Source organism: Dipodomys merriami, unplaced genomic scaffold (assembly GCF_024711535.1).
Source record: "Dipodomys merriami isolate MVZ:Mamm:240054 unplaced genomic scaffold, mDipMer1.0.p SCAF_502, whole genome shotgun sequence".
Lineage (NCBI taxonomy): Eukaryota > Metazoa > Chordata > Mammalia > Rodentia > Heteromyidae > Dipodomys > Dipodomys merriami.
The window spans coordinates 396,173-421,717 of record NW_027206072.1 but is presented as its reverse complement, the minus strand read 5'-3'; the positions used below and the strand labels follow the sequence as shown (position 1 = coordinate 421,717).

General features: G+C 44.8%; 1 protein-coding gene across 2 annotated transcripts in view; it reads left to right on the top strand.

Moving 5' to 3' along the window:
• The window catches only part of LOC138810645 (TBC1 domain family member 9), a 66,257-nt gene that overhangs the window by 720 nt on the left and 39,992 nt on the right, over positions 1–25,545 (top strand). Inside the window, exon 1 of one of the 2 annotated variants that reach the window (XM_069997812.1) lies at positions 1,743–1,926. The exons of the other annotated variant lie outside the window; for it this stretch is intronic. Within the exon in view, the coding sequence (XP_069853913.1) occupies positions 1,914–1,926 (13 nt within the window). The 5' untranslated portion in view covers positions 1,743–1,913. Of the gene's footprint in view, positions 1–1,742; positions 1,927–25,545 lie in introns of those variants that run through there. 2 annotated transcript variants of the gene reach the window in all.

The following is a 25,545-nucleotide window of genomic DNA, read 5'->3' as shown; positions in this document are numbered from 1 at the left end:
TGAACGGTAGCCAAGACGCCCTGTGTCACTCCGGATTGAAGAAGACCCATCACACCCTTGTCTCCAGAGCACCATATTGGAAAGGGCTTCCTTTATTAACCAACGAGCTTGCACCACCAGATCGCGGGCTCACACCGCAGGAGAGAAATCCGACCGGGGCTTTGCCCCTGTCCGTTCAAAGGAACACAGCTGGAATAGTTGTGAAGGCAGAAAAGTTAGCGGAAATAGCTTAAGGAAGAGACGCGGCAGGAAAAGAGAGAGAGAGAGAGAGCGCTTTGGACCTCTTCAGAGGCGAGACTCAACCCTGCCAGCCTCCAGGAGCGGTGGGTGCCCGGCTGGGCAAACTGTTTCCACCAGCCCCCGCTGTGAACGCTCTGGGTGGACTTGCATTCCTTCGTGATTGTATGTGCAAACTAGTCTTTTCCAGGTTAAAAAATCAAGGGTCATGTAGCGCTGCATAGACTGACATGTTAGAAAGGTGTTCTTAGTGCATTGGGTGACCTGTTATTTAGCTGACTTTTTCTTTTATACTCTTCTACCAGAGAAGGAAACATCTTTAGAGGATTTCCCTGTTCCTTTTCTCTTAGAAATTGTCTAGCTGTAAAGTGCAACTTGTATTTCCACTATTGGGATCAACCTAGTTTGGCCTTCTTGAAACTGAATACAATGTATAAAGTGGAAAGTGTCATGGTGACCAACACATCCTGTTGTAGTTAACCTCTGATACTAGTAACTACTAAGTATTCATTCCTCTCTCTCTCTGCAATAAGAGGCAGAGATAGCAGGGCTTCCAAGCCTCCTTTTCCTATCTCACATTTCTATTTTCCTCTTGATTCAGAGTTCTGACTGTTCACAGCCCACTTAGAATCCGTGTCACTGATGACTTGTAAGATGGGTAAAATTATATCACAGTGATTGCACCTGTTATTTCTAGTACAATTGGAATTACCTCTGTGAGTGCAGATATTCCTACCAACAAAAGCTATTTTCAACCAACAGAGGTAAAATATTTGGTCTGATAGATTTCTACCATGTCCAATGTGGCAGGAACATTTTAGAAAGCCTTGTGCTGTGTTTAAGTTTATCCCAAGTCTAGTGAGAGTTCATCTCTTTGCTCACTAACTTGCTAGTTCATTAATACAGATTTGTTGGTAACTTTTAAAGTGCCACTGTCGTAAAGCCTAGCAGAGGACAGATGTGGATGTAACGGTCACATAAATGAGCACCAAGCGTCTGCTTTCTAGGGTCCTCTCAAAACCCAGAATCCTACCTAGGGCATGTGGAGGTTTAGAGAAAAGACCACTTAGAAAGACGGAGGCTGGATTCTCAGAGTACTGAAAGTTACAGCCATGAGACTAACCTACACCTGAAAATCACCATGATGTTACTGGGATCCAAGAAAGGTGGAGCCAAGGAGGAGGGGCCTGAGCCTGGAAGCAGCAGCCACCTCTGGGGTTTCCACAGCGGAAGGGCTGGACATGCGCTCTCTGGCTTCTCTTCTGCTGCCTTCCCAGCTTCTGCCATTACTTTTCCACCAACAGAACCCAAGAGGAAGCCAGGTGGGCAGGGAGCCCTAGTCAGGTGGGCAGGGAGCCCTAGTCAGGTGGTCCCTCAAGACCCACCTCCCAGGGAGGGATCTGGGAGGTGCAGCCACTGAAATGGCCAGTGCCAGGGGAGAAACTCGCTGTGAGCCTCAGCATAGGGATCAGATTTGCCCTGGGGGTCCCAGGAACATGGCCTGAGTAAGTGACAAATGACTGAGAAGCAAAGGAAGAAATAGATAGGCCGGGCCATGAGAGAGAAGAAAGAGCAAGTGTTGTGTGTCAGTTGTTGGAGATTGCCTGGAAGATCTCAGGATTTTTCAATAGTGTGCAATATGTGGGCCAAGACCACCCGTGTCCAGTCAGCAGAGGATGGTGACCACAAGTAAGATGCCTGTCCGAGGCCAGCTCTGTGTATGGTCTTCATGGTGCTGGGTGTGGGGTGTGGACGCCGGAAGCTGTACCAAACAATGAGCACAGTGCAGAAAGAAGCCGTGCTGTTCTTGATTTGAAACAATGTTGTGTACAGAAGCAATGGAGCATTCTGTTGTCAAGCCCTTGATTTGTTTAACCTCTTTTCACTGAGATTTCATACACACAGATAAGTGTGTTGAATCAAATGAGGTGCAGATTGCCATGATTATCACAGATGAACACTTTGCAACCCACACTCAGATTTTTAAAAAAATCATACAATATTACCACTCCCCGAGGCCCCAGGGGACTCAGCCAATTTCTACACACGTTCCTCAGAGGATAAAAACTATCCTGGATGATATTCAGTAAACATTTCTTTGCTTTTCTTTCAGTGTTTCCCACACACACACACACACACACACACAAAGAACATACTCCCAACACAATACCTTGGCTTTGACGTGTTGTTGCTTTTTTAGATGAAGGAATGAAATGGAATCATTGAGTGCATTTGCTGTCTGACTTCTTTAGCACAGCGTTGCGTTCGTGCTAGAGATCATCTGTGGGCATGCTGGAATGTACTGACCGACTGTTGATCCTCTGCTTTCCTGGTGAACTTTTGGATTGTCCATCTGGGGCATCCTGGGTGCTGTGGCTGTGGTCCTAAGCTCCAGTGGTTTCTGATGTGGTTGTGCCAATACAGCCACCAAAGCAAATGGGAGTTGGCCTTGCTCCATGTCCTTTGTCAGAGTTGTCAGTATCTGTAAGTTTAGCCTCTGGTATCATAGAAATATCCAAGGTGAGGTTGATTTGTATTTTGGGTGAGTCCCTTGTTAAATGTGTGGCAGGATCTTCATTCTCCCACTCACCTGTTCAGTCCCATACTGAGAAGAGAAGATGTAAAACAACAACAACAATAATAATATCCAAATCTATTTGAGGGGGGGCAGTTGTGGGGCTTGAACTCTGGGCCTGAGCACTATCCCTGAGCTCGTTAGCTCAAGGCTATTGCTCTAGCACTTTGAGTCACAGTGCCACTTCCAGTTTTCTGGTGGCCAATTAGAGATAAGAATCTCACCAACTTTCCTGTCCAGGCTGGCTTTGAACCACGATCCTCAGATCTCAGCCTCCTGAGAAGCTAGGATTCTAGGTGTGAGCCACTGGCGCCTGGCCCAAATCTTTTATATAAGATTTGGTTTTCCCTATGTCAGGGTCTGACTGTCCTGTGCAGTGTCTTTTCTCTACTGTAAGGTTTTAAGGATTGCTTCTATATTATCTTTTGAAACTTTATAGTTAGAGGACACAACCAAAGATGGAGTTGTTTTTGCATTTTGTGCAAAATCCAAAGTGTGATTTTCTTCATATGCTGTTAGATTTCAGCATACTTTGAAATGTCAACTTGAAAAGAATGTTGTTATGTTAGAAATGTGTTTGAATACCATGGCGTTTAGAGTGTGAACTCCACAGAGATGCAAGAGAGAAGAGACACATTTCTGTTGCTGGCCATCACTAACCTAGTGACCCAACCTGGGGGTCGAATTTACGAGTGTAGAATGAACTCATGATTGTAGACCCGTGAGCATGGGAGCGGGTGGTTTCATCTGAGTTAGAACATGGACCTGGCTGGGAATTTCTTTTTATACCCAATGGAGAATTCCAGAACTAGGAAAAGTTTGTGTTTGGTAACTACACAATTAAAGATCGCCCAGAAGTGGGGGAGTGGGGAAGAGAGGGAGAAAGCGATATTGTTATTTGTTGTCTTTTTTCTTTTCCTATTTTATTTTATTTTTTGTGCCGTACTAGGATGTGGACCCAGGGCCTGCGGATGTCCCTTATGCTTTTTTGCTCAAGGCTAGCACTGTATTACTTGAGTTCTGGTTTCTAGGTTTGGGTGGTTAACTGAAGGCACATGTCTCACAGTTTAACTGCCTGGGCTGGCTTTGAATTGGGATTCTCAGATGTCAGCCTCCCCAGGAACTAGGATTATAGGTGTGAGCCACCAGCATCCAGCTTTGGCTCAGACTGGGTTCCTTATACCTTTACACCTGCCAGTATCCATTCACCGCTTAGCTCATAGCCACACCGCCTCAGATCTGCTCTTTCTCCTGGCTCTCCAGTGCAGATCTCCATTAAACATTTGCATGTGGGTGAAGGTGACTCTTTCCAATGTTTGGATGCAAGGAGCACAAAGCCAGGTGAATATCTCAGGAGGTGATCAATGTATGGACCGGTCTTCTCCTCGGTCCCATTTCTCTAAAACTTGCCTGGCAGGAATTGGCTGGAGTGAAGGTGAGAGAGAAAGTAAGGGCTGATCTCTGCTTATACTTTAAACAAAGGTGAACTCTTTGTTTATTTTAGTGGCTTGTTTGTCTTTAACATCCTCCCTCCTTCCCTTCCTTCCTCCCTCCCTCCCTCCCTCCCTCTCTCCCTTCCTCCCTCCCTCCCTCCCTCCCTCTCTTCCTTCCTTCCTTCCTTCCTTCCTTCCTTCCTTCTTTCCTTCCTTCCTTCCTTCCTTCCTTCCTCCTTTCCTCCCTCCCTCCCTCCCTCCTTTACTTATGTACAGGTACCAGGATTTGAATTTTGCACCTTCAACTTTCACTTAGCTGTTTTGCTCACAGCTGGTGCTCTACCACCTGAGCCACACCTCCACTTCCTTTTTATTTCTTGCAACAGGGTCCTCTCTATGTAGCCAAGGTTGTCCTGGAACTAGCGGTCCCTTTGCCTCAGCCTCCAGAGAGCTGTAGAGAGCTGCAGTCATGAGCCTCTTGCAGCTGGCTACCATTATTAACTTTTTTATTTGGTGCTAGATATTGAACCAGGTCCTTGTACTGTTGGCAAGGCAGGTGCTCTGCCACTGTGCTATTCCCCAACCAGTATGTCTTCATGAAGAAAACTCAGTCATACAAATGAATTCTTAAATCTTTGTCATGCCTTAGGAACTGGATTTTAATGAAAAATAAAATAGAGACTCGTGTGGACACCATAACCGAAGCATCAAAAGAAGAAATCACATATTCATTAAATCTCTCACATTAATCTCATTTTCTGACATTTACATAGCCTTGCTCCAATGGAAATTGTAAAATACTTTATTTCTAGACGCATCCTTGTAGTACATTTTCAAACTGTCAATGCGATCTGAAGCTAAATTTCAAAGCAGCATTGTTGCTGTGCGATCTCCTTTTAAAAGTGGGAGGGGGAGGGGTCAAGGCAGGATTAACATCTGCTGAGATCCCTGCTCTGCTGAGACCTGTGCGGTGCCACATCCACTAGAGAAACATTCTGAACACCCCCGTCCACAGGCAGTTTTCTTTCTGTTTCTCTCATTTTGAATTTACATGAGCCTAGAATTTCATAGATGACCAGGGTTTTTTTTTTCTCCTTGACTTATATCAACTAACTCTTCATTTTAGACCTACCATGCTTGTGCTAATGGGGGACGGCACTTACAAGAAGCATCATAAATGTAGGCAGTCTCCTAGAGGACAATCTTCTTTGAAAGGACCTTGGACGTATTCTGCAAACACAAAAGAAATGTTGGGGAGAACATGTGCTCCTACTTGAAATCATTTATGACTGAGCCTGGTCGTGTGCTCTGTGGGTCTTTCACTGTTGATTGAAGTTGTGGTGCGGTGGTTTGATCACTTGTGCTGATGGCCGTCTTCATTGCCATCTCTCTAGAATGAAAGTAGCCAGTCAGGCACAACTCACCTCCCTCCCCCAGACTGTGCTGCTCAGACTGCTTCTCAAAGAAAATGTGTCCTCCAGAAAGTGGGGAGTTCTTCCTACCCTCCCCCCCCAGGTTTATTTTGAGAGTCAAGAAAGGTGCTAGCAGGGTTTGAAAGCAAGAAGCTCTGGTGTGTTCGCAGGAGGGACTCTGTTCTCAGACAGGACTCTCTTTGATCATGTGTCCTTGTATGTAAAGCAACAGTGACAGAGGCAGGGCCCCAAACCCACCAAGCAGCTAGCAGCTGGGTGACAGCACGCGGCCTGTATGAATATTGTGTAAATACAGGGACAGACAGCCCTTAGGAAGGAGGGAGAAAAGGAACGAGGAAGGGAGAAAAAAATGTTGGTTATAGTAACTATCTGGGATGGTAAGTTGCCAGGGCAATTGCTTTAAAAATGTTGGTTATAGTAACTATCTGGGATGGTAAGTTGCCAGGGCAATTGCTTTATTTATGAATCTAAAAAAAGAGAAGGATTCTTTTCTTTGGAAATAGAAAAGAGCATTATTTTTATATCACACACAGGGCCACACGGAAAGCATGGCTTGTCCCCAGATGTCAGTTCCTTTCCACTCCATGTCCTTCGTCATGATTTCATTGTGACAATCAAAGCAGGAAGTGGAGAGAAAGCTGCTGGCTGTGATCTAGAGGCTGTTCGTCTAGCCTGGACAGGCACAAGCAGGCAGACACTGGCTCCAGAGAAGCAAGCGTACAAACAGGTGCCGTGAGAAGTGAGTGCTGTGGAGTTGAACGGTGTGGTATACACCATTCATCATGCCTGTTTGTTGAAACGAACAGGGATCGAATGGTGTTAGACTTGCAAGCTTCCCCAACCTGAAGGATCTGAGAGATTTCACTGAAAATATTTGTTTTCCCTGGACAAGTCTGGACCTGACACCAGCCAAATAAAGGAAGGATTAGAACCAGGATATTTCATTACTCCTGGCATTTAAAAATCAAACAATCATTTGGAAAGGGAATGAGGAAGGAGAGACTGTAGGAGAGAAGGGTGCTGCTTCTATTGTAAAGGTCAGTTTTCCGAATAATTAAACACTTAGGACTGTTTTTATTGCACACAAAAGACCTTTCCCAAGTATGTGGAAAGATACCCTTTATTTTTCTATCCTTGATAGAGACATGCTTTATAGTTAATAGATATTCACAATGAATAATGATTGTAATTTTTTTCTGGCAGTACTAAGATTTGAACTCAGGGCCTCACATTTGTTAGGCACAGACTCCCAGCTCTTCTTGCTTTTCTTTATTTTTCACATGGGGTCTCAAGACACACCATTATCCTCCTTCCTCCACTTCTTGGATTGTGATTAAGGCATGTGATGTGGCTGTGTGTGTGTGTGTGTGTGTACTCATACTATAGTGTGAATTCAGGGCCTCATTCTCTCAAGTGGCTTACTTGCCCAAAACTGATACTCTACCACTTGAGCCATGCCTCCAATCTGGCTTTTTGGCTGGTTGATCAGAGAGGGAATCGTACACACTCTTCTGTTGAAAACCAAGCTCCTCCTCATCTGGAATTATTTTTAAGTATGAAGAGTTTCAAAAAAGAATTCTTATTTATCCAGGTGGTAAACACAGACCCACTGGGTTCCCATGACAGGGAGAACACCAGGTAGACAGGAACCTGGGAACCTGGGGATGTTTGTAAGCAGCTGCCAGTTTACACTAACAGTTGTACTGGACGGGGAGAGGGGAAGGGCCATTCTGATCCAGGTGATTATGATTTACAAATAACCGTACGCTGTTGGCTGGATCCTATCATCAGGAATGCAATTCACGCAGTATCTCTGAAATTAGCCCTAAACGATTCCTGATTCAAATAATCACACGTGCCACAGAAAACCCGGTTTCCTGCTAACAGTGAAGAGTGGGCGGACCGCTGCCTCTCCTGACAGGCCACGTGAGTTCTGTTTGTGAGCTGGTTTCAGCTGGTTGGTAAGGGTGTGGCTGGGCATAGTGATTTCTGCTGATAGCAAAGAAGAACTTGCCGAGATGAGAACTGAACATCTCAGTACTTGGCGATTAAACAGAAACAATGTTTTAGCTGAGAAAGGGGGCGTGATTTCCCAGAAGTTCTTGGGAGATCTTACATGAGTATCTGACTATCAAGGCAGGACTGTATAAGCTTTGCAGACATCTGCAACGGTGGCAGGTCTGTGACGGGGACTGACAGCTGCCCCGGGAGACTTGCTCCCCGGAAATCAGCGGAAGATTAAAGGTACCACTACCCTGCACCTGTAAACCCACTCTCTGTAGTAACTCACGGTCCATTGCATAATATACATTATTTATATATATATATATAAATATATATATATATATTTATATATATATATATATATAAATATATATATATTATATATATATATATATAAAATATATATATTTATATATATATATAAATATATATATATATATATATATAAATATATATATTTATATATATATATATATATATATATATATATATATATGCGTGCTGTTGAGTTTGTATTTTCTACTAGAACTGTCCTAAGGGACAGAAGTCTAGCGGTTAACAAGTGTGGACTTGTGTTTCAGGGCTCTGACCTGAGCCCGTGCTGTCCAGAGCTTTATACACAGAAAAAGGTGTTGTGTGAGTTTTGCCACAGGAAGCTCAGTCTCCAGCTAGAGCCCGGGCTAGATTTCACCACTACCCATCTTTTTAATCCCAAACTGGTGTGAGTGAGTGAATTGAGTGTCTCTGCCTCAGTCTCCTTATCTGTAAAATAAGGATGAAAACAAGCCTGAAGGAGGGCACCGGTGGCTCATGCCTGTAATCCTAGCTCCTCTGGAGGCCGAGGTCTGAGGATCGAGGCGGAGATCTGAGGATCATGGTTCAAAATCAGCCAAGTCTGTGAGTCTCTTATCTCCAATAAATTGGAAATAGAGGTCTGGCTCAAGTGGTAGAAAGCCAGCCTTGAGTGAAAAAGCCAAGCAAAAGTGTGAGGCTCTGAGTTCAAGCCCCAGTACTAGGACAAAGAAAAGACAAGGAAAGAAAAGCAAGTAGCTGCAGTGTGGAGGGAAGAGGAAGAGTAGAGGAGTGGAGAGTGGAGAAGATCTGGCTTTGAGACCAAACTCCGCCAGCTTCAGTTTTCCCATATAGTTATGAAGTGAGAAAAACGTGTTTCTTGGGACTTACATGAATATAACATGAGCAATGAATCTGAACACATTAAGCACTCTCCAAATATTTGGTGAGCTTTTTGTTTCCTTGTTGTTTGGTTGGTTTTTACTATCATTATTTCCTTGAAACAGACATAGTCTCACCATGCAGCCCAAACTGGTTTTGAGTCTCCAGAGTTCTGGGATTACAGATGTGTACCACCATGCCTGGCTTTTGATGTTTTGGGATTGGGGTGTGTGTGTGTGTGTGTGTGTGTGTGTGTGTGTGTGTGTGTGTGTGTGTGTGTGTGTGTGTGTGTGTGTGTGTGTGTGTGTGTGTGTGTGTGTGTGTGTGTGTGTGTGTGTGTGTGTGTGTGTGTGTGTGTGTGTGTGTGTGTGTGTTTCAACTTTTACTGTGGAGGATTTTAGCCAAATATTCATTGTTCAAGACAGGCACCAGATTGGAAAACATTTGCCCTTTTGTGAATCAGTCATTTTGATGGCTCCAGATTTTCTTTTTACTGAGTAGTGAATCCAATTTTGTCAGTGAGACTCCACATAATAATTACTCGTCCTAATTGTATGCATCACTAGCTGGGCATTTCCTGAGAGCCCAGCACCGTGCTGAGTACATTATACATGTACCCTCTCATTTGACCCACACACCGCTCCAATAAACAGTGCTCACGTGATCGCTCCGTGGCAGAGGGGGAGCTACGCAGCCACTGTGTGAGGTGGCCATGTGTGTGCTGGTGTCTTAACGCTTGTAAGGCCTGCGTACTGCCCCCCATACAGGGAACTGGAAGGTTCAGGAACTGGAACTGGAGAGTCAGGCCAGGTTAAATGGCCTGTCGTGTGAGTGTGACAGTAGCTAGTCATCTTTGGATAAATGGTGGGTGTTATTAAATGCAAGTTCATTGATAATAAGCGAGCAAAAATTGTTGAATTGCTTAGAACAGCAGCTCCAAGCATGTTTGGGGTGGTCTCCGGTTGTTCCCATTGGAAGAAGGTCTGTTTGCGTCCCATTTGGGGTGGAGAGTATTGATTACTTGCATCCATTACCTGTGGGGTTTCTGTGCATCAGTGGTGCTTTATTATTGCACGTTTGGGTGTCATACATGCCGTATGGTGGCATTGGTGTGCACACAGGTATGTGTCCTCTTGATTTTACAGGTGGACATTGCTATTAGATTCTTAGTTTTGTTTTGTTTTAGATGCTGGCCTTGGAGCTTGATCTGTTTCTGAGCTTTTCTGCTCAAGACTAGTACTCTGCCACTTGAGCCACAGTTCCACTTCTGGCTTTTTTAGTGGCTGATTAGAGAAAAGAGTCTCAAGGACTTTCCTGCACAGGTTGGCTTCAAACTTCAATCTTAATATCTCAGCCTCCTGAGTTCAAATTACAGGCATGAGCCACTGGCACTGGGCTATTAGATTCTGTTTGTCAGGGTGTCTTTGGAAGTTTTAGGTAGCATCTGATTTGCTCTGATTCTAACAACTAGAAATAGAGGACTTTTACTGACTAGGTCCCCCTAGTCTCCTATTTACCAATAAAAGACCAGAGGCTAGGGGAGAGGCCTTAGTTGTTGGAAGAGGTGAATAGGAAAAGCTACTCATGATGCTTCTATGAAGGCTTAAGTATGTAAAAGGCTGGAGTCTTAGGGAAAAAAAACTTTCCAGTGCTTTATCAGAGTGGGAATCAAAAATTGAAGGCAGGAAACAACATGGGTTGTAATGGCTTGGTCTTAAATGTCTGTGGTGCTGGGAAGTGTGGAAAGTGGTGGAATCTTTAAAACATAGGTCCAAGTGGAAGGAAGTTGGGCCAATGGGAGATTGCCCATGAAAATGATATAAGGATCCTGGCTGCTTTCTCTCTCACCTTTTGCTTCCTAGTCTATGAGGTGAGATGATTCCCTCTCCATTGTTCCCACCATGATGTGCGGCCGTACCGTGGCCCCTCCAGGATGCGCAGCCTTATCACAGGGCCAGAGCCAACAGGGCTGAGTGACCTGGTCTGAAATCTCTAAAACCATCGCCCACAGATAGGGCCCCAGTCATACATACTTCACCAAAGGAATGGAATCTGACATGTGGATCGAGAACGTTTTTCTGCATGGTTTTTCTGGGCTTCTGTGTGGAGAAAACATAGTACTGGATATGTTGACATTTGGGGCCCCCACAAAATATCTGGGGGCATTGGTTGTGATAGCCCTTCGAAACAGAGTGCCTGTTCAGATCCAAGTGAACTGTTGTTCAAAGAGATTTCTACCAAGGGTGACAATCCCATTATTTTGTTGTTTTTAATTACATTTTTCAAACCAAGAGGAAGGAGGGTGTGGCCTGCCGTACTGGACTGCAGTTTCCTGGTACCTTCAGAGGTCCCCTGGCTGTTGTGATGGAATTTGGGGAATGCAGTTGTGGTTGAATGCCGTCTCATTTGCATATCATCACAATCTTTTGGCATTTGTTAAAGCTCCTTGAACTATGGACATTTATGCAAACCATGCATCAGATTTCTGAAAGACCAGATTCACTAGTATATGTCTTTCCCACATTACTTGCATTCTGAAATTCAGGGAAATGGCTTTATTCTGTTATGTGAAATCTTAAAGAGAGAGAGAGAGAGAGAGAGAGAGAGACAGAGAGAGAGAGAGAGAGAGAGAGGATAACCAATTAATAGCATTTATTATGCACTTGTGGCAAATGGAGACTGCATGGCAGACAGAAGTCCAGAAGAATTAAGGCTAGAAAGGGAAGTAAAACAGAGTCCCAAGGAGCTCCCACGGGCCCCAGAATACTGTGGGGGGAAAATGTGTTTACATTCTTTGTGTTTTATTTTCATTCCAGAAAGTAGACTTCTGCTCTTTCTGAAGGCTATCAGAGATGAGCTGACAGCTTTGTGAGGACTGTTGTCTCTCCCATTGGAAATTGTCTGAACTTGAGAGAGAACTTGCTTCTTTCCCCTTTGTGTTGGATTGTGGTCTACCTTCCTGACTGATGATGAACATGGTATCAGACGAGCGCGTGGGAAGTACACACCAGTGACCTTTGCACTTGTTGTATTCCTTGACTGGAGGAACAGCGTTCGCCACCTTGCATCCTCATTCACTTTCAGAAACCTGTTTTAACTTTAGCCTTGGCAATTGGCCAGGTACCAAAATATCTCCCTACACTGCACCTGCAAATGCTTCAAGATAAATATGCATGGAAACTCAGCACTTTGTTTCCTCCTAAACTAGGGTTTTAAAGAACATCTTCTGTGGAGAAAGATTTTAATTAGTAAAGGGTAATCCTGGCTCAGCATAATTAAAGAGAGATGGTAGAAATGCTGCAAAAAGACCAAGTGTTCAAAGTCTACCAGCATGCATCACTTTAACAGGCTCTAAATTTTAATAATTCATCGTCATTTATTCATCCCATCATTCACTGACTTTCTCACCCATCAAACAGATGTTGGGTGGTAATCACAGAAAGACACCGAGCATACAAAACATGTATGCTGCAGAGACTCAATTTGGTAAGACTGAACAGATGTTTAATAAGAACCCAGTTTCTTGGGTTTTGTTGAGATTTAGTGAAAAGAGGCTTTGAAATGCGCACTGAGGTATATGAGCCCCGTGCATGATGTTATTTGTGCTGACTTGGGATTATGTCATGAGGATGGTCCACATTCTCCTTGTAGTTGGTTTGAGATTATGTCCTGGAGCAGGCAAGGGAAAGGGGCCTGGGCTGCCCCCAACCGTGGGCAGTGATACAGAGAATTAGAGATGAAAGTAAACTCAGGAGACATAGGGCCAGACCCCCAGAGGCTTAAACAACAGGCTAAAGACATGGAGTCTTTCACAGAAGCAGCAAATAGGAGAGCCTGTGAGTATACCTGTGAGTATATACAGCTAGGGTCTGTACACAGCTTCAAGTCTAAGTTCCTTGTATTTTCAGTTTTATTAAGATGTTAATAGTACTGATTATTTTTTTGCCATCCAGAGGCTTGAACTCAGGGCCTGAGTGCTGTCCCTGAGCCTCTTTGTGCTCAAGGCTAGTGCTCTATTACTGGAGCCACAGTGCCACTTCCTAGGATGTTACTACTACTAACAAAATAGCAACACAAAGTTTATTCTAGGTTATCACAATGGCTACCTTCTGACTGCTGACTGCCTTTGGATACCCAATTTGAGTGTTTGATTTGGCACTACAGATAGATTCATGGTGGTGTCTGGTCCATTGAGCTTGTAATGAGCATTGGAAAATGGCACGGGCAGCTTGGAAATGCAAAAGATATATAGGGCCCAAAGAATGGCAGATGACTTTACAGCACATAGAACAAGGATTTCCTGAATTTGAGTAGAGAATGCACTAGTAGGGTAAATGCTCCACATAACGAAAGGCAGTGTACTGAAGCCCAGGAAACTTGGACTCCAGGATGAATTACATCGTACAATATTCCTAATCCAGGTGATCATTTAATCTCAGCAACACAACTTCATCTTCCACAAGAAACTAATGTGGTTGTGTCAGACTCACACTGGCTTTCTAGTTTAGCTGTATATCACTTGTTGATTACGTTTTGGTTCGATCATTGTATAGAAACTTGGATCATAAAGAAGTTGCTTTTGTGTTTGTGTGCTGCTAATTAACACCATTTTAGGAAACGCGGTGGTGAGAATGTTTCCACCTCCAAGGTTCGTAGCTCAAATGTAAATTATGACCCTTAGCAGTTCTTGACAGCTCTGCCCCAACTTTTGAGGTGGATTTGATGATTTTCAACAAAGACAGTCACTTTGACAGTCACTTTTTTTTTGTCAGCCGTGGGGCTTGAACTCTGGGCTTGGACGCTGTCCCTCAGCTCTTCAGCTCAAGGCTAGTGCTCTACCACATGAGCCACAGTGCCACTTCCAGTTTTCTGTGTGGTTTATTGAGATAGGGGGTCTCATGGACTTTCGTGCTGGCTTTGAACTGGGATCCAGGATCTCAGCCTCCTGAGTAGCTAGGATTACAGGTGTGAGCCACCAGCACCCAGCTGGAGTTATAACTGTAAGGTTTTAAAGATCTAGAGTGTAGCTCCATTGTCATGCGCTTGCCTAATGTAGCCAAACTTTTAGGCTCACATTTTGTAAAGTCTGAGTGATAGTACAGTCAATTGGTTCAAACATCCAAAGACATTACAAGGTATATGGAGCAAAATTCCTTTCACCCAACCATCACCAAGTCCAGTCCTACTAATCTTCCAAAATCAGATGAGGTTGTGGAATGTCTATCGATTAAGGAGGAAAACGCCTGAATTCTTTCAGCCAGCCACTCACTTATCCCCAACTCTAGTTCACTTCTGTACACGTGTTTCATCACCCAGGTGATTTCTGCACATGACAGCAGATAAGCAGTGTGGGTCTAGTCCACCCCAACCCTTTATCGACAAAGATTTTTTTTCTGCATCATGGTTGTTTTATTTGTAATGAACATTACATCTTCTCGTATCAAAACATAGAATGCTACCATTTTGCTTTATTATGGCTGTGTGTTTTCTGTTATATGACATTGTCTTCATTCACTTTAATTCTCCCCTGTTAACAGATGTTTGTGAGGTTTCCAAACTTTTACACTATCAGTCACGCTGCAAGAAATAACCTCTTCCTGGCACCAGGAACTCATGCCTGTAAATCCTATCTACTCAAGAAGCTGAGATCTGAGGATCTCAGATGAAGCCAGCCCAGACAGGCAAATCAGAGAGAGTCTTATTTCTAATTAACTAGCAAAGCTGAAACTGGAGACGCGGTTCAAATAGTAAAACTAAAACCTCGAGTGAAAAAGCTAAGCAAGAATGTGAAGCATTGAGGATGAGCCCCAGTACCAACACAAAACAAAGAAGATAAGGGACTCTGCGTATGATAGGTCATTTGGATAGTGTTATGGAACATGGAATCAATCCTGAGTGAAATTGTGGGATGTTGCATGTTTGCATTAGGGATTTTTTAAATGGATTTTCCCCGTGGCCTTCCCTGTGAATTTTTCCAGGCTCCCGGCTCACAAATGTGTGAGGAATGTCTGGTTTCCCATTCTTACAAAACAGCATGTGTTATCACACTTGGATTTTTGCCATTCTGACACAGAAAATGGCATCTCAGTTATTTGTAATTTGCATTTTTCTTTTAAGTGATGTTGAACATTTTTTCATGTGTGTCAGCTATTTATATTTCCTTTTTTGTTAACTCTGTTATTTTTCTGCCCACCCACTTTGTGTTTGTTGGTTGTACTTTTTCTTAACATCAAGAACTGTTTATGTATTTGGTGCATGAGCCCTTTATTTGTGATCTAACTTGCAAAACCCTTTTCCAGCCTCCAGAGATAATATGTGAGTCCAGAGATAATATAGTAAGGATCAAATAAGAAAATGAACCCAGTGCCTAATTGCTCATGTCTGCAATCCTAGCTACTCAGGTGGCTGAGATCTGAGGGTCAAGATTCAAAGCCAGGACAGGAAAGTCCTGGAGATTGTTATCTGTGATTAACCAGCTAAAGCCAGAAGTGGAGCTATGGCTCAAGTGGTGGAGCACCAGCCTTGAGCAAAAAAGCTAAGGGACAGCACCTAGGCCCTGAGCTCACGCCCCAGCACTAGCATAAAAACTTTAAAAAGAAATTCATTTAAAGGATCAGGATGGCTATGGTTGCGGCTGACATTTTAATGTTGTTTTAGGAGCCAAATTAAATATTTGTTTGCTTAGTATATAGAGTATATTTTAATTTTGGTTTTTGTTCTCCTTTCTGTAACTAAGGCAATGAGTATTAAAGAAAACTTGTAGTAGAAATAAGAACTGTGTTCCAGACCATTCCCCCTTCCTCCCAAGAGACTCTGGAGGTTTCTACCATCTTCCTCGGTGCTCGTGTGAAGTCTGGAGGCATCCTGTAGAGACTAGCTGGTTGAGGGCAGCATCTACCTTCAGGGACATAGGAAAGGAGCTCTGCTGGCTGATTAGACCCAGGCTCCACAGCTGTTCTGTGGTCCCAGGTACGAGGGTCACGACCTTCCCCGTGGGAGAAAAAATATCCAACCATGGAGACTGGAGCTTATCACTGACATTAGAAACTTGCGGATCAATGGAGGAGCAGTGAGTGTGAGCAGGCCTCCTCCAGCATGTGCGATGCAAAGCCTTCCTCTGGGAGCTTGCCCCTTCCCAGAGTCACAGCCCTCGTGGGGCTGGCTTACCTCCTCCTGCCTGGTGTCCCTCCCCTCCTTGTGTGGGACGCGGTAGGGGCAGGCCGGCAGCATGGGCAGCTCCACGTTCCTGTCATCTGTGAGATGCGGATATTCACTTGGCTGGTGTGGTGAGTTCCTGCTATAAAGGAAGGGGTTTCTGAAGGCGATTTTGAAGCAGTCCTCTGCCTCTGTTTCCCCTCCTGTCTTCATCACACGACTTTCTATTCATCACACATGTGACCTCCTAGCCTAGAAACCACAGCTGGTAAAACCCAGACACTTCCCAGGGTGCTGCTGGCCACAGCCCATGTCTGCCACACACCTTCCAAAGCGTTCTCCACCGATGAGCCATGGACTGTGTGTGTTGTACGCCCATGTGCCCTCACCATGCTGGGCCGCCTTGCCACACTTGGCAGCCACAGATGGCACCATTTATGGAACTCATCAGGAGCCAGGTGCCCAGCACCATGTGTTGTGTGCACATCATCTTTCATCCTTACCACAGCTCCTGTTGGGAAGGTACTATCGTTATCTTTTTTTTTTTTTTATACTATCGTTATCTTTGTGCTGGGGGTAAAGAAATCTTTTTTTTTTTAAATAAATTCTTTATCACAAAGTCGCTGTCATGTAGAAGGCTTGCCTGCACATATTGATGCAGCATCTAAAATGAAATGTAAAAACAGCAAGCTGGGCATGGTAGTATGTGCCTGTAATCCCAGCCCTCGGGGAAGATCATAGTTCAAAGCCAGTCTGGACCCTCTAAACAAACAGCAATTACAAACAAGAAATAAGCCATTGGGGCCTTGAACACCTCTGTCTATTTCTGTCTGTCTCATCCCTCTCAATACAAATGACAGGAAGGAAAGGTGGGCAGAATCTTGTCTGAATGTCTGCTTCAGGGACATACTGATTGGGGAATATAACATTTACCCAGAGTGCCACAGTGACCCAGGAAGATGGTGAAACTCATGTTTGTTCAAAGACCATATTGGTTGAAAAGAAAGCATGTTGATTGTCTTCTTTAAAAAAGATATACGTAGCTTGCATCCAAATGTTGCACAATTAGATATAAGACAGGTGAGCATCAGTGGATTTTGGTGTCTTTGAAAAGTCCTAGAACAAGTCCTCTACTTAGGGATGACTCTGTGTGTGTGTGTGTGTGTGTGTGTGTGTGTGTGTGTGTGTGTGTGTGTGTGTGTGTGTGTGTGTAAAAGTTTAAGGAGCTGGATTAAAATGAACACAACGGGGCTGGGAAGGTGGCTCAGTGGTAGAGCGCCTGCCTTGCATAAATGAGGCCCTGGGTTTGATTCTTCAGTACCACATAAGCATAAAAAGCTAGAAGTGGGACTGTGGGACAGTGCTCAGGTCCAGAGTTCAGCCCCCACAACCAGCAAAAAAAAAAAAAAAAAAAAAGAACACAACTTCATTACTTTAAATGTCCAATTCATATACAGAACAGTGATATAAGAAATAACTTACCTTGTTGCTTGTCTGTCATTGATTAAAGATGCTGGTCATGAGTATCATGAGTAATGCCAGTATGAGACTGTTCTGTGTTGGTGGTAGGATTATAGTTAAGGAAAAAAACAAAGCAAGTTTCTTGGAAATGATTGTGAAATCATATTGCAAAAAATGTTTCCCAATCTAGTGTGTTGCTTTTGATTTTACCGGTGATGGGATAGATAGAAAGAAATTTCCATCTATTGTACATATTTTTAAAGAGTTAACAAGCTGTTTCTAGGCCATCCTTGGACTACTTCTAAGGAAATCTCAATTAGAGCTAATATATTCCATAAGGGACTCACCTACATATGAGGTCATTGGTCCATGCTGAACACACATAATGTTATACTCGACACAAAGGAAGAGTGTATACGGGCATTGCCATCTGGCTTTGCAAAGACCAAGCACCTGGGCTTTCTTGTTTGTCTGTTTGCTTGTTTGTTCCGGAATCTGGATTTATTCTGTGGTCTTCTCTGCTCAGTTTCCGTTTTAGCGCTTTCTCTGGGCCTTTGATGCAGGTGGCGCTCACTTAATGCCTTAACACTTACCAGCACAACCTGACATCTCTCAGTGAAGCATCCCTCAGCCTTGTCGGGGACTGGAGGCTGAGCCAGAGCCCGAATTCCTCTGGGGAGGGCAGGAAGCCGACTCCCATCATCATGCCACGCCCCCTGCCTCTCTCTCCAGCACACACACGATTGTCTTAATCACCACCCTTCTGCAGCCACTGTTGTCATCTGTGTTAGAATACTGGCTGTGCGGCAGTCATGCCTTGGTCCCTTGCTCTAGAACCCTGGGCCAGCTATAGTGTGGAAGGGGACAGGCACATGCCCAGCCCACCTAGAGCCAGTCAAGGGAATTCATCACCGCTTTGATCGAGCATTGCATATGACAAGGAGCAGAGACCCAAGCTGTCTTGAGTCCAGGTTCTTGGATTTGGTTCTCAAGGTTCATTGACTGGGAACCCAGCCTGCAGGGCAGACCAGAAGCAAGGCCACAGGGCGGAAGCGACTCTTGCACTCTGGCTGTCTGGGACGTTATCTACCTGATCCGCTTGTTGGCACTGTCCACTATCTGCTCTTTCCTTTCCCTTCTTGCTGATGACTGGCTTCCTCGGCCTTTACCTTCTTTCTGTGTTTACTTCGGTGTCTGCTTTTGTCTGTCTGATAAGCTTGCTGGCTGTGTTGAACCCTTTAAGCTTCATGACTGGCCTGTCTTACATTTTCACTATCTTGATTTCCGTAATTGTAATCTGTGCTCAAAGGCAGCCCAAGGAAACTGTGCCCCGATGTTACCTTTGACCTTCCCAGGTAGCCCTCATCTCCCATTGTGCTGAGTGACCCATTCTTACAGAGCCAGTGGCCTTTGTAAAAAAGTACCAGGAGATGACTGGTTAGTTTGATCATTAATAAACTTTTATGGTAGGATTTCCACTGTACTGTTTTCTAAACCCACTTTTTAAAAATTGCTTTAGTAGAATGCATAAGATTGTGCATAAGTATGAGCACAAGGTTTTACACAGTCCCAGCAGTATGATAATTACTTTGAATTTGAAATTCTAATAATCAGAAAGGTCTGTGATTTCTCCTGTATCAAATGTAATTCCCCCAAATTTAGCCAGTATTAAGAGCTAATCCTTCCAGGTATCTCCTAAGTCACTATAAGCACTTAATTTATACGTTTGCTTCAGTTATAGATGTCAAGAGAGCTTATGGATTGAATGAACATTCATTGATGAGGTGGCGAAACTAACTTGATTCTCTTAATTTTTATAGCTTTTGAGTTGAAATGAGCAAATTTTTGAAACAGCCAATGTCTACAAGTAGTTAAGCAATACAGAGCTGTGTCTATGAATCTGCACCATTTTGAGCAACCATAGACTTCGTATACCAGAGTTTAAAATGAACTTAGAGATTATAAAATGTACTGGGCACCAGTGGCTTATGTGTGCAACCCTAGTTACTCAGAAGACCTCAGTCCAAAGGTATCCTGCGTAGAAAAGTTTGTGAGACTCTTACTGCTAGTTAATTAGCAAAAAGCCAGAATGGCTCAAGCAATAGAGCACCAGCCATGGGTGGGAAAAAACTGAGGTACAGCAGGAGGTCCTCAGTACACACACACACACACACACACACACACACACACACACACACACACACACACACACACACACACACACACACACACACACACACACACACACACACACACACACACACACACACGAAAATTTTCTAAAATCAAGGCCCCTGCTCATGTATATATTGATGCCTAGGTCTTGTGTTTTATCAACAAGATTTCTTGGTTACTTCATGGTTATCTTTAATAAGGACCAGAGTTATTATAAGCATAGTAACTGCCACTTCACTTGAGGTCATGATATTTGTTTGAGTAACATATAAACGTGGAAGAAAATCCAAAATGTTTGTTTTTCTCATTATACAAGTACTAGATGTGCACTTGAGAGACTTTTGAAAGCACAGGACAGCATAAAGCAAGGTGATCATCTCACCCACTGACCTTAACGTTTGTTGTAATTTTTAAAAATAATATATGCATTAAATTTGTAACAGAGGTGAAGTTATACTTTATTGTGACAAATTAGGGTCATGCAAAACAAAAATTCATTTTGCTGCCTTTTATAAAATAACACATTAGCTATATTTTACCATGCCAATGAGTTATCATAAAGGATGTGATTTTTAAAGGCTTTATTATATAGCTGTATTGTAATTTCTTCAGATGTATACTCTATTACCTACATGTAGTCTCCAATTCATAATTATTTCTATTTCATAAGAGTTTATTATGTAGTTATTGGTGTGTGTATGTGTGTGTGTGTGTGTGTACACATGCGTACCAGTACTGGGGCTTGAACTCAGTGGCTTACACTCTTATCTGGCTTTTTTACCACTTGAACCACAGATTCACTTCCAGCTTTTTTTGTGGTTAATTAGAGATAAGAGTCTCATGGACTTTCCTGCCTGGGCTGGCTTTTAACTGCAGTCCGCAGATATCAGCTTCCTGAGAAGCTAGAGTTACAGACATGAATCACCCCCACCCGGCTAGAGTTATACTGAGTTATGCTGTTAGATTCACGAGAGAAGAAAGTTGACAGTGATTTGCAGGCCGCCACGTCTCCAGCATGGCACACTGGAGAGAAGGGCTCACAGGTGATGGCCCAGCTCTTGGGAACAGAACAGGCTGCAGGCTGCCTGGCGGTGAACGGCTCCCCAGCGCCTCAGCTCCCTCTTCCTGTCTCCGGTCTCTCTGGTCTCATGGTGGCTGGCCCTGGATCTCAGATCTGCCTCTAGACAAGGTGACCACTTTGTCTGCAAATGTCAGCGGGGAACGGCAGCTGCCTCCTCCTTTGGGCTGTGGAGTCCGATCACACAGTTGGCTCAAGATTTTTCCATTAAGGTTCTTGTTGGTTTACATTGGGCAGACTTGAATCCCAGAAGGAAGTCTGAGAACAGCAGAGTACTTTGCAGAATGAGGAAGTCTGAGGACAGAAGAAATGTTCTGTGGGAGGCGATCCCAGCAAGAGCCGGGGTCAGGGCCTCTTCCTTGGTGCAAGGCCCGTGTGCAGGGAGGGACCTGAGCTTAGAAGCGTCCCAAGCTGGCTTTAACGTCCTGTTGAAACCATCCTGGAATTCTTAAGATGTTTTAGACGGAGGGACCCGATTCTCACGTTGCACTGGACCCTGCGAATTAGCAGGTCCTGACTGAGGAACCAAGCAAGGTATAGTGCAGAGAGGTACTTGAGTAAGTCCTTCTAAGTAAGTCCTTCCCCAAAGGGAAGGGAAAACCCATCCCAGCTGCTTTCCGCACGAGAGGGGGGCGTGTGTGGCTTTAAGAGCTTGACCTGCCTGGAGGATTGGAGCAGCTCCTGCAGGAGTTGGCCTTTCAGGTGCTCTGGAGATTGGAACCGCCTGGACCTAATTGTCTGTCTCACAGAGGCCCTGCGGATCCAACGGATCCAACGCTCTCCAGATCTCAGCCTTCCTTAGAAACCAACCTGTGCTTGACCTCCTGAGGCAGAGACTATGAAAGTCACAGTTGGGTTTGCCTCTCACCGTGCTTGCCCTTTGAGGGGTCTTGGAAAGAAGGAGTGCTGCCCACCTGCGACCCCACGCTGCAGGACAGAGGCTCTGTGTCTCTGCGTGCTGCCGCGCTGCTCTCTGCCTTGTAAGAGGGGGAGGGGGGAGGTGTCACTGGTGGCACACACCCAATCCGAGCATCATCATCATTGACAACACTGAAGCCGGCCCCCCGCCCCCACAAACGCACCACATGAGCCTCCTGACTCCTGCGCTCATGTATTCTCACCTTCGGTTGAAAAGTTGCATTGACTTTGACTTCCGTGCACTGCGAAAATAATTGTTTTCCTTAAAGTAGAGGTCGTAAGATTGAATTGGGTGGACTCTTTAAAAGGATCAATCCACAGGATTCTAATAACTAGGCTGTTGAGAAAACCACTGCCATGGAGCCCCCTTCCCCACCCAGTGCTACTTAAAGTATAGGCTTTAAAACATGCCACCTTGAGACCCAGCATCTCCACATCTATCTGCAGCGCTGTTCTGTTGAATCTAGTCATAAAAATTGGGAGCTCGTATTTTTGTCTTTAAAAATATATGTGGCTGGGTGCTGGTGGCTCACGTCTGTCATCCTAGCTACTCAGAAGGCTGAGGTCTGAGGAGCACGGTTCAAAGCCAGCCTGAGCAGGAAAGTCCGTGAGACTCTTATCTCCAATGAACTACCAGAAAACCAGAAGTGGTGCTGTGGCTCAACGTGGTAGAGTGCTAGCCTTGAACTGACGAGCTCAGGGACAGAGTTCAAGTCCCACAACCAACCAAAAAATAAATAAATATGTGTGTGTGTGTGTGTGTACACATTAAGTACTTTGTATGCAGTGTATGTGTGTGTGTGTGTGTGTGTGTGTATACATTAAGTACTTTATATGCAGAGTGTGTGTGTGTGTAGACATTAAGTACTTTATATGCAGAATGTGTGTGTGTGTAGACATTAAGTACTTGGTATGCAGTGTATTTTAGAAAAGTGTGAACTTGGAACAGATCAGAGACTTAGAAACATGCGAAGACCAATTCTTGGCAAGGAGGGGGAGAAGCATCATCCTGAGGAGAGAGCCAGCAGTGCTTTTTGGCCCTGCCAGACCCTCACCCGTGCCCTTTTCCACCAGTGGGCCCCTGAGCGTGGCTTGGCTGCATGCTTTCCCTGCCCGCCATGAAGCAGCACCCTTCGAGGGTCAGAGGAAACTCATGGAGTCCAGGGGGCGGAATCGTCGCTGGACTGCAGATAGCAGCCTTTCAGGGGAGGCTAAGGAGTTACCTAAAGAGATTGAGGGAGTGCGAGGAGACAGGCTACTTAGGCAAAGGAAAGTGTTCTCAGACGGCTCTATTCCCCTCCACACCCAGGCCAAGGGTTACTTTTCTTCTCCCTGTACTTGCAACACGGCCCTTCAGATCTTCCCTGCACTGGGCTCTGCCAGCCGTGGACTGTCTCCTTCAACCTCATCTCCCACTGACTCCGTGCCTGAAGAACAGGGGAGAGACCAGGGGCCCAGCTACACCTGACATCATGCAAGCGATCAGCGCATGGACTTGGGTTTCACGAGTCGTCTTCCTTTGTCCCCATGTCTCCTGACACACACCTGCCTCAGAGGGCCGATGAGCTCTTCCTGCAACCACGGAGCTCCAGCCTGCCCCTGGCTCAGCCAGTGCCCCGTAGGGATGGCAAGTCAGGCTCCACACGCCCTGTAGTACCCAGGACCCACCAAGTGGGGAGATTAGCTTTGCAGTGTTATCTGAGCCTCCTTGAAATCAGCATTTTAGCCTTGCAGGCTGCTGCTGCTGCTGCTGAGCGAATGTAATAGATAGATGCAGACAAGAGTTATTTTGAGGGCCATAATTTGGTTGCGTTCTCTCAGGCGATCAAAGATTGTTTAACACCAGAAACAGCTGACTAGAACAGCTGTTTAAACAGCGCTTTGTGTGGAGAATGAGGACAAGGTTCGGTGTTTTGACAACTCTTCCAGGGCTGTGAGTAATAAGACTTCTAAGAAAATCCTGATTGCTGCTTTAAAATGGTTGTTTTTTTTCTCTAGAATTTAGGAAGATTTTAGGAGATTTTTCCATCCTCTAGTATTCAGTGTGGATAGAGGATCAATATAGCAGGAGTATTTTCTCTTTCCCAGAAGTTTTCTTAGAGGGTACTGGGGGTTGGAACTCAGGGCCCTTGCTCTCACTAGACAGGTGCTGTGCCACTGAGCAACACCTCCAGCTCTGTTTTGGACTGATTATCTTTAAGACATATAGCCTTACTTCCTGCCTGGTGTTTACCTGGACAGTGATCAGCCTATTAGTAATTAGAATAATGATGATGGAGATGGACTTTAATGTGGATTGGGTTGGATCTTTTCAGAGACCTTCTGTCTTCTGTGTCATGAGGTACAAAAGTTTTGTGAACCAGAAAGGGTGGAGAAACTGAGGCTCTGGAGGCTATGACAGAGCTAGGACCTCTTTGTCCACTGCTTTCCTCAGTCTCCTTGGAGTCTCTGTCATGATTCCTTTAGAGAGGCCTGTGAAACCACATGGATTAATCCTGGATGCAGCTCCCTAACACCAACTGAAATCCATGTGTCTAGAACCAGCATTCGATGATATGTGCAGTCATGTGGGCGTTTTATTTCTTTTAACCCAAGATGCAAGAAGTACTACTAATACTCATGTTCCCTAAGGAATGTGTCTGCATTCTCCTGAACTTGGATTTTATTTCTAGCAGGAGGAAATTTGTTTTCTGCTTTTCCCATTAATATACACTTCTGTCTGTGGATAATCAAAGTAATTAAATGTCTTCACTGAAAATCTGAGTCACAATAAAACAAGCAAAAAAAATTTCACATGCACGTGGCATTATGTGGAAATTTGTCACCTTGGAAAAACTCTGTAACTGCTATACACTTTATTTGTAATATATTTCATATAGACCAGGGAAAATGAAATCATTTCTACTTTAGCAAAAATGTGTTTGTTTGTTCTGGTATGTTCAGGTCAACTAATGGTCACTGTGGCTTAAAGGTAAGCTAAATAGATGCTTTGCCCTTGCACAAAAACCAAGGACAATACTAGGACTTCCCTGTGGTGGTCTACCTCACTTAGGCCTGCTGATTAATAAGCCTAGTTCAGGAAGACACGTGCTATTGCGATCATGACTGAGAAAAATCAAAGCACTGAGAAGGGAAATGGCCTGTCCACTCCACACAACTGGCCGTGACAGAGCTAGACCCAGAACCCAAGCATTTCTGAACACGTACTGACTGGCCCACACATGGCTCTCTCTCACACACCCAGGAGTGCTAGAGCCGGAGGAAATATGTTTCCGCAGTATTGTGCTTATCACGCTCTCACCCAGTATGGTAACACCATGGCAGGTGCAAATTCCAGTCTGTGATTGCCAAACGGCACATCAAGAGATAACGCATGTAGCTGGGTGAGGTGGCCCACCCTTGCAATCCCAGCACTCAGGAGGCTGAGGCAGCGCTCTTGAGTTCAAAACCCAGACTAGAGAAAGAGGGGGGGGGGGAGGGAGAGCTGGGAGGGGAGGTTCAGAGGGGAGGGCAAGGAGGGCCTCGTGGCTCACATTTTCAGCAGAACTTGTGGTTTCCAACACAACAAAACGTGGTGAAAAGCCTGCCCGGGGCAGGGCTGTGCCTGGGGGCTGTGGCTGCAGGGCAGCGATGGCCTGCAGTCTCCTCCTCCAGCATCGTTGACATCATTGTGACTCAAAGCCACCCTCACAAGCCTACAGTCTAATACAAGCAAGTGGGAGGAAAGGCAAGGCTTTGCAGGTTCTAATCAGGTTGCCGGCCTCACCGCCATGCCCGCTCCCTCAGCCCTAAGCAACGGTCCAATGACCGGGCATAGTGTTCATTTTGCAACTGAGAAAACCAAGACTTTGGACACCTAGTTGTACCCTAAGATGACTGAATTGGTCTGAGTCCTTCCAAGAT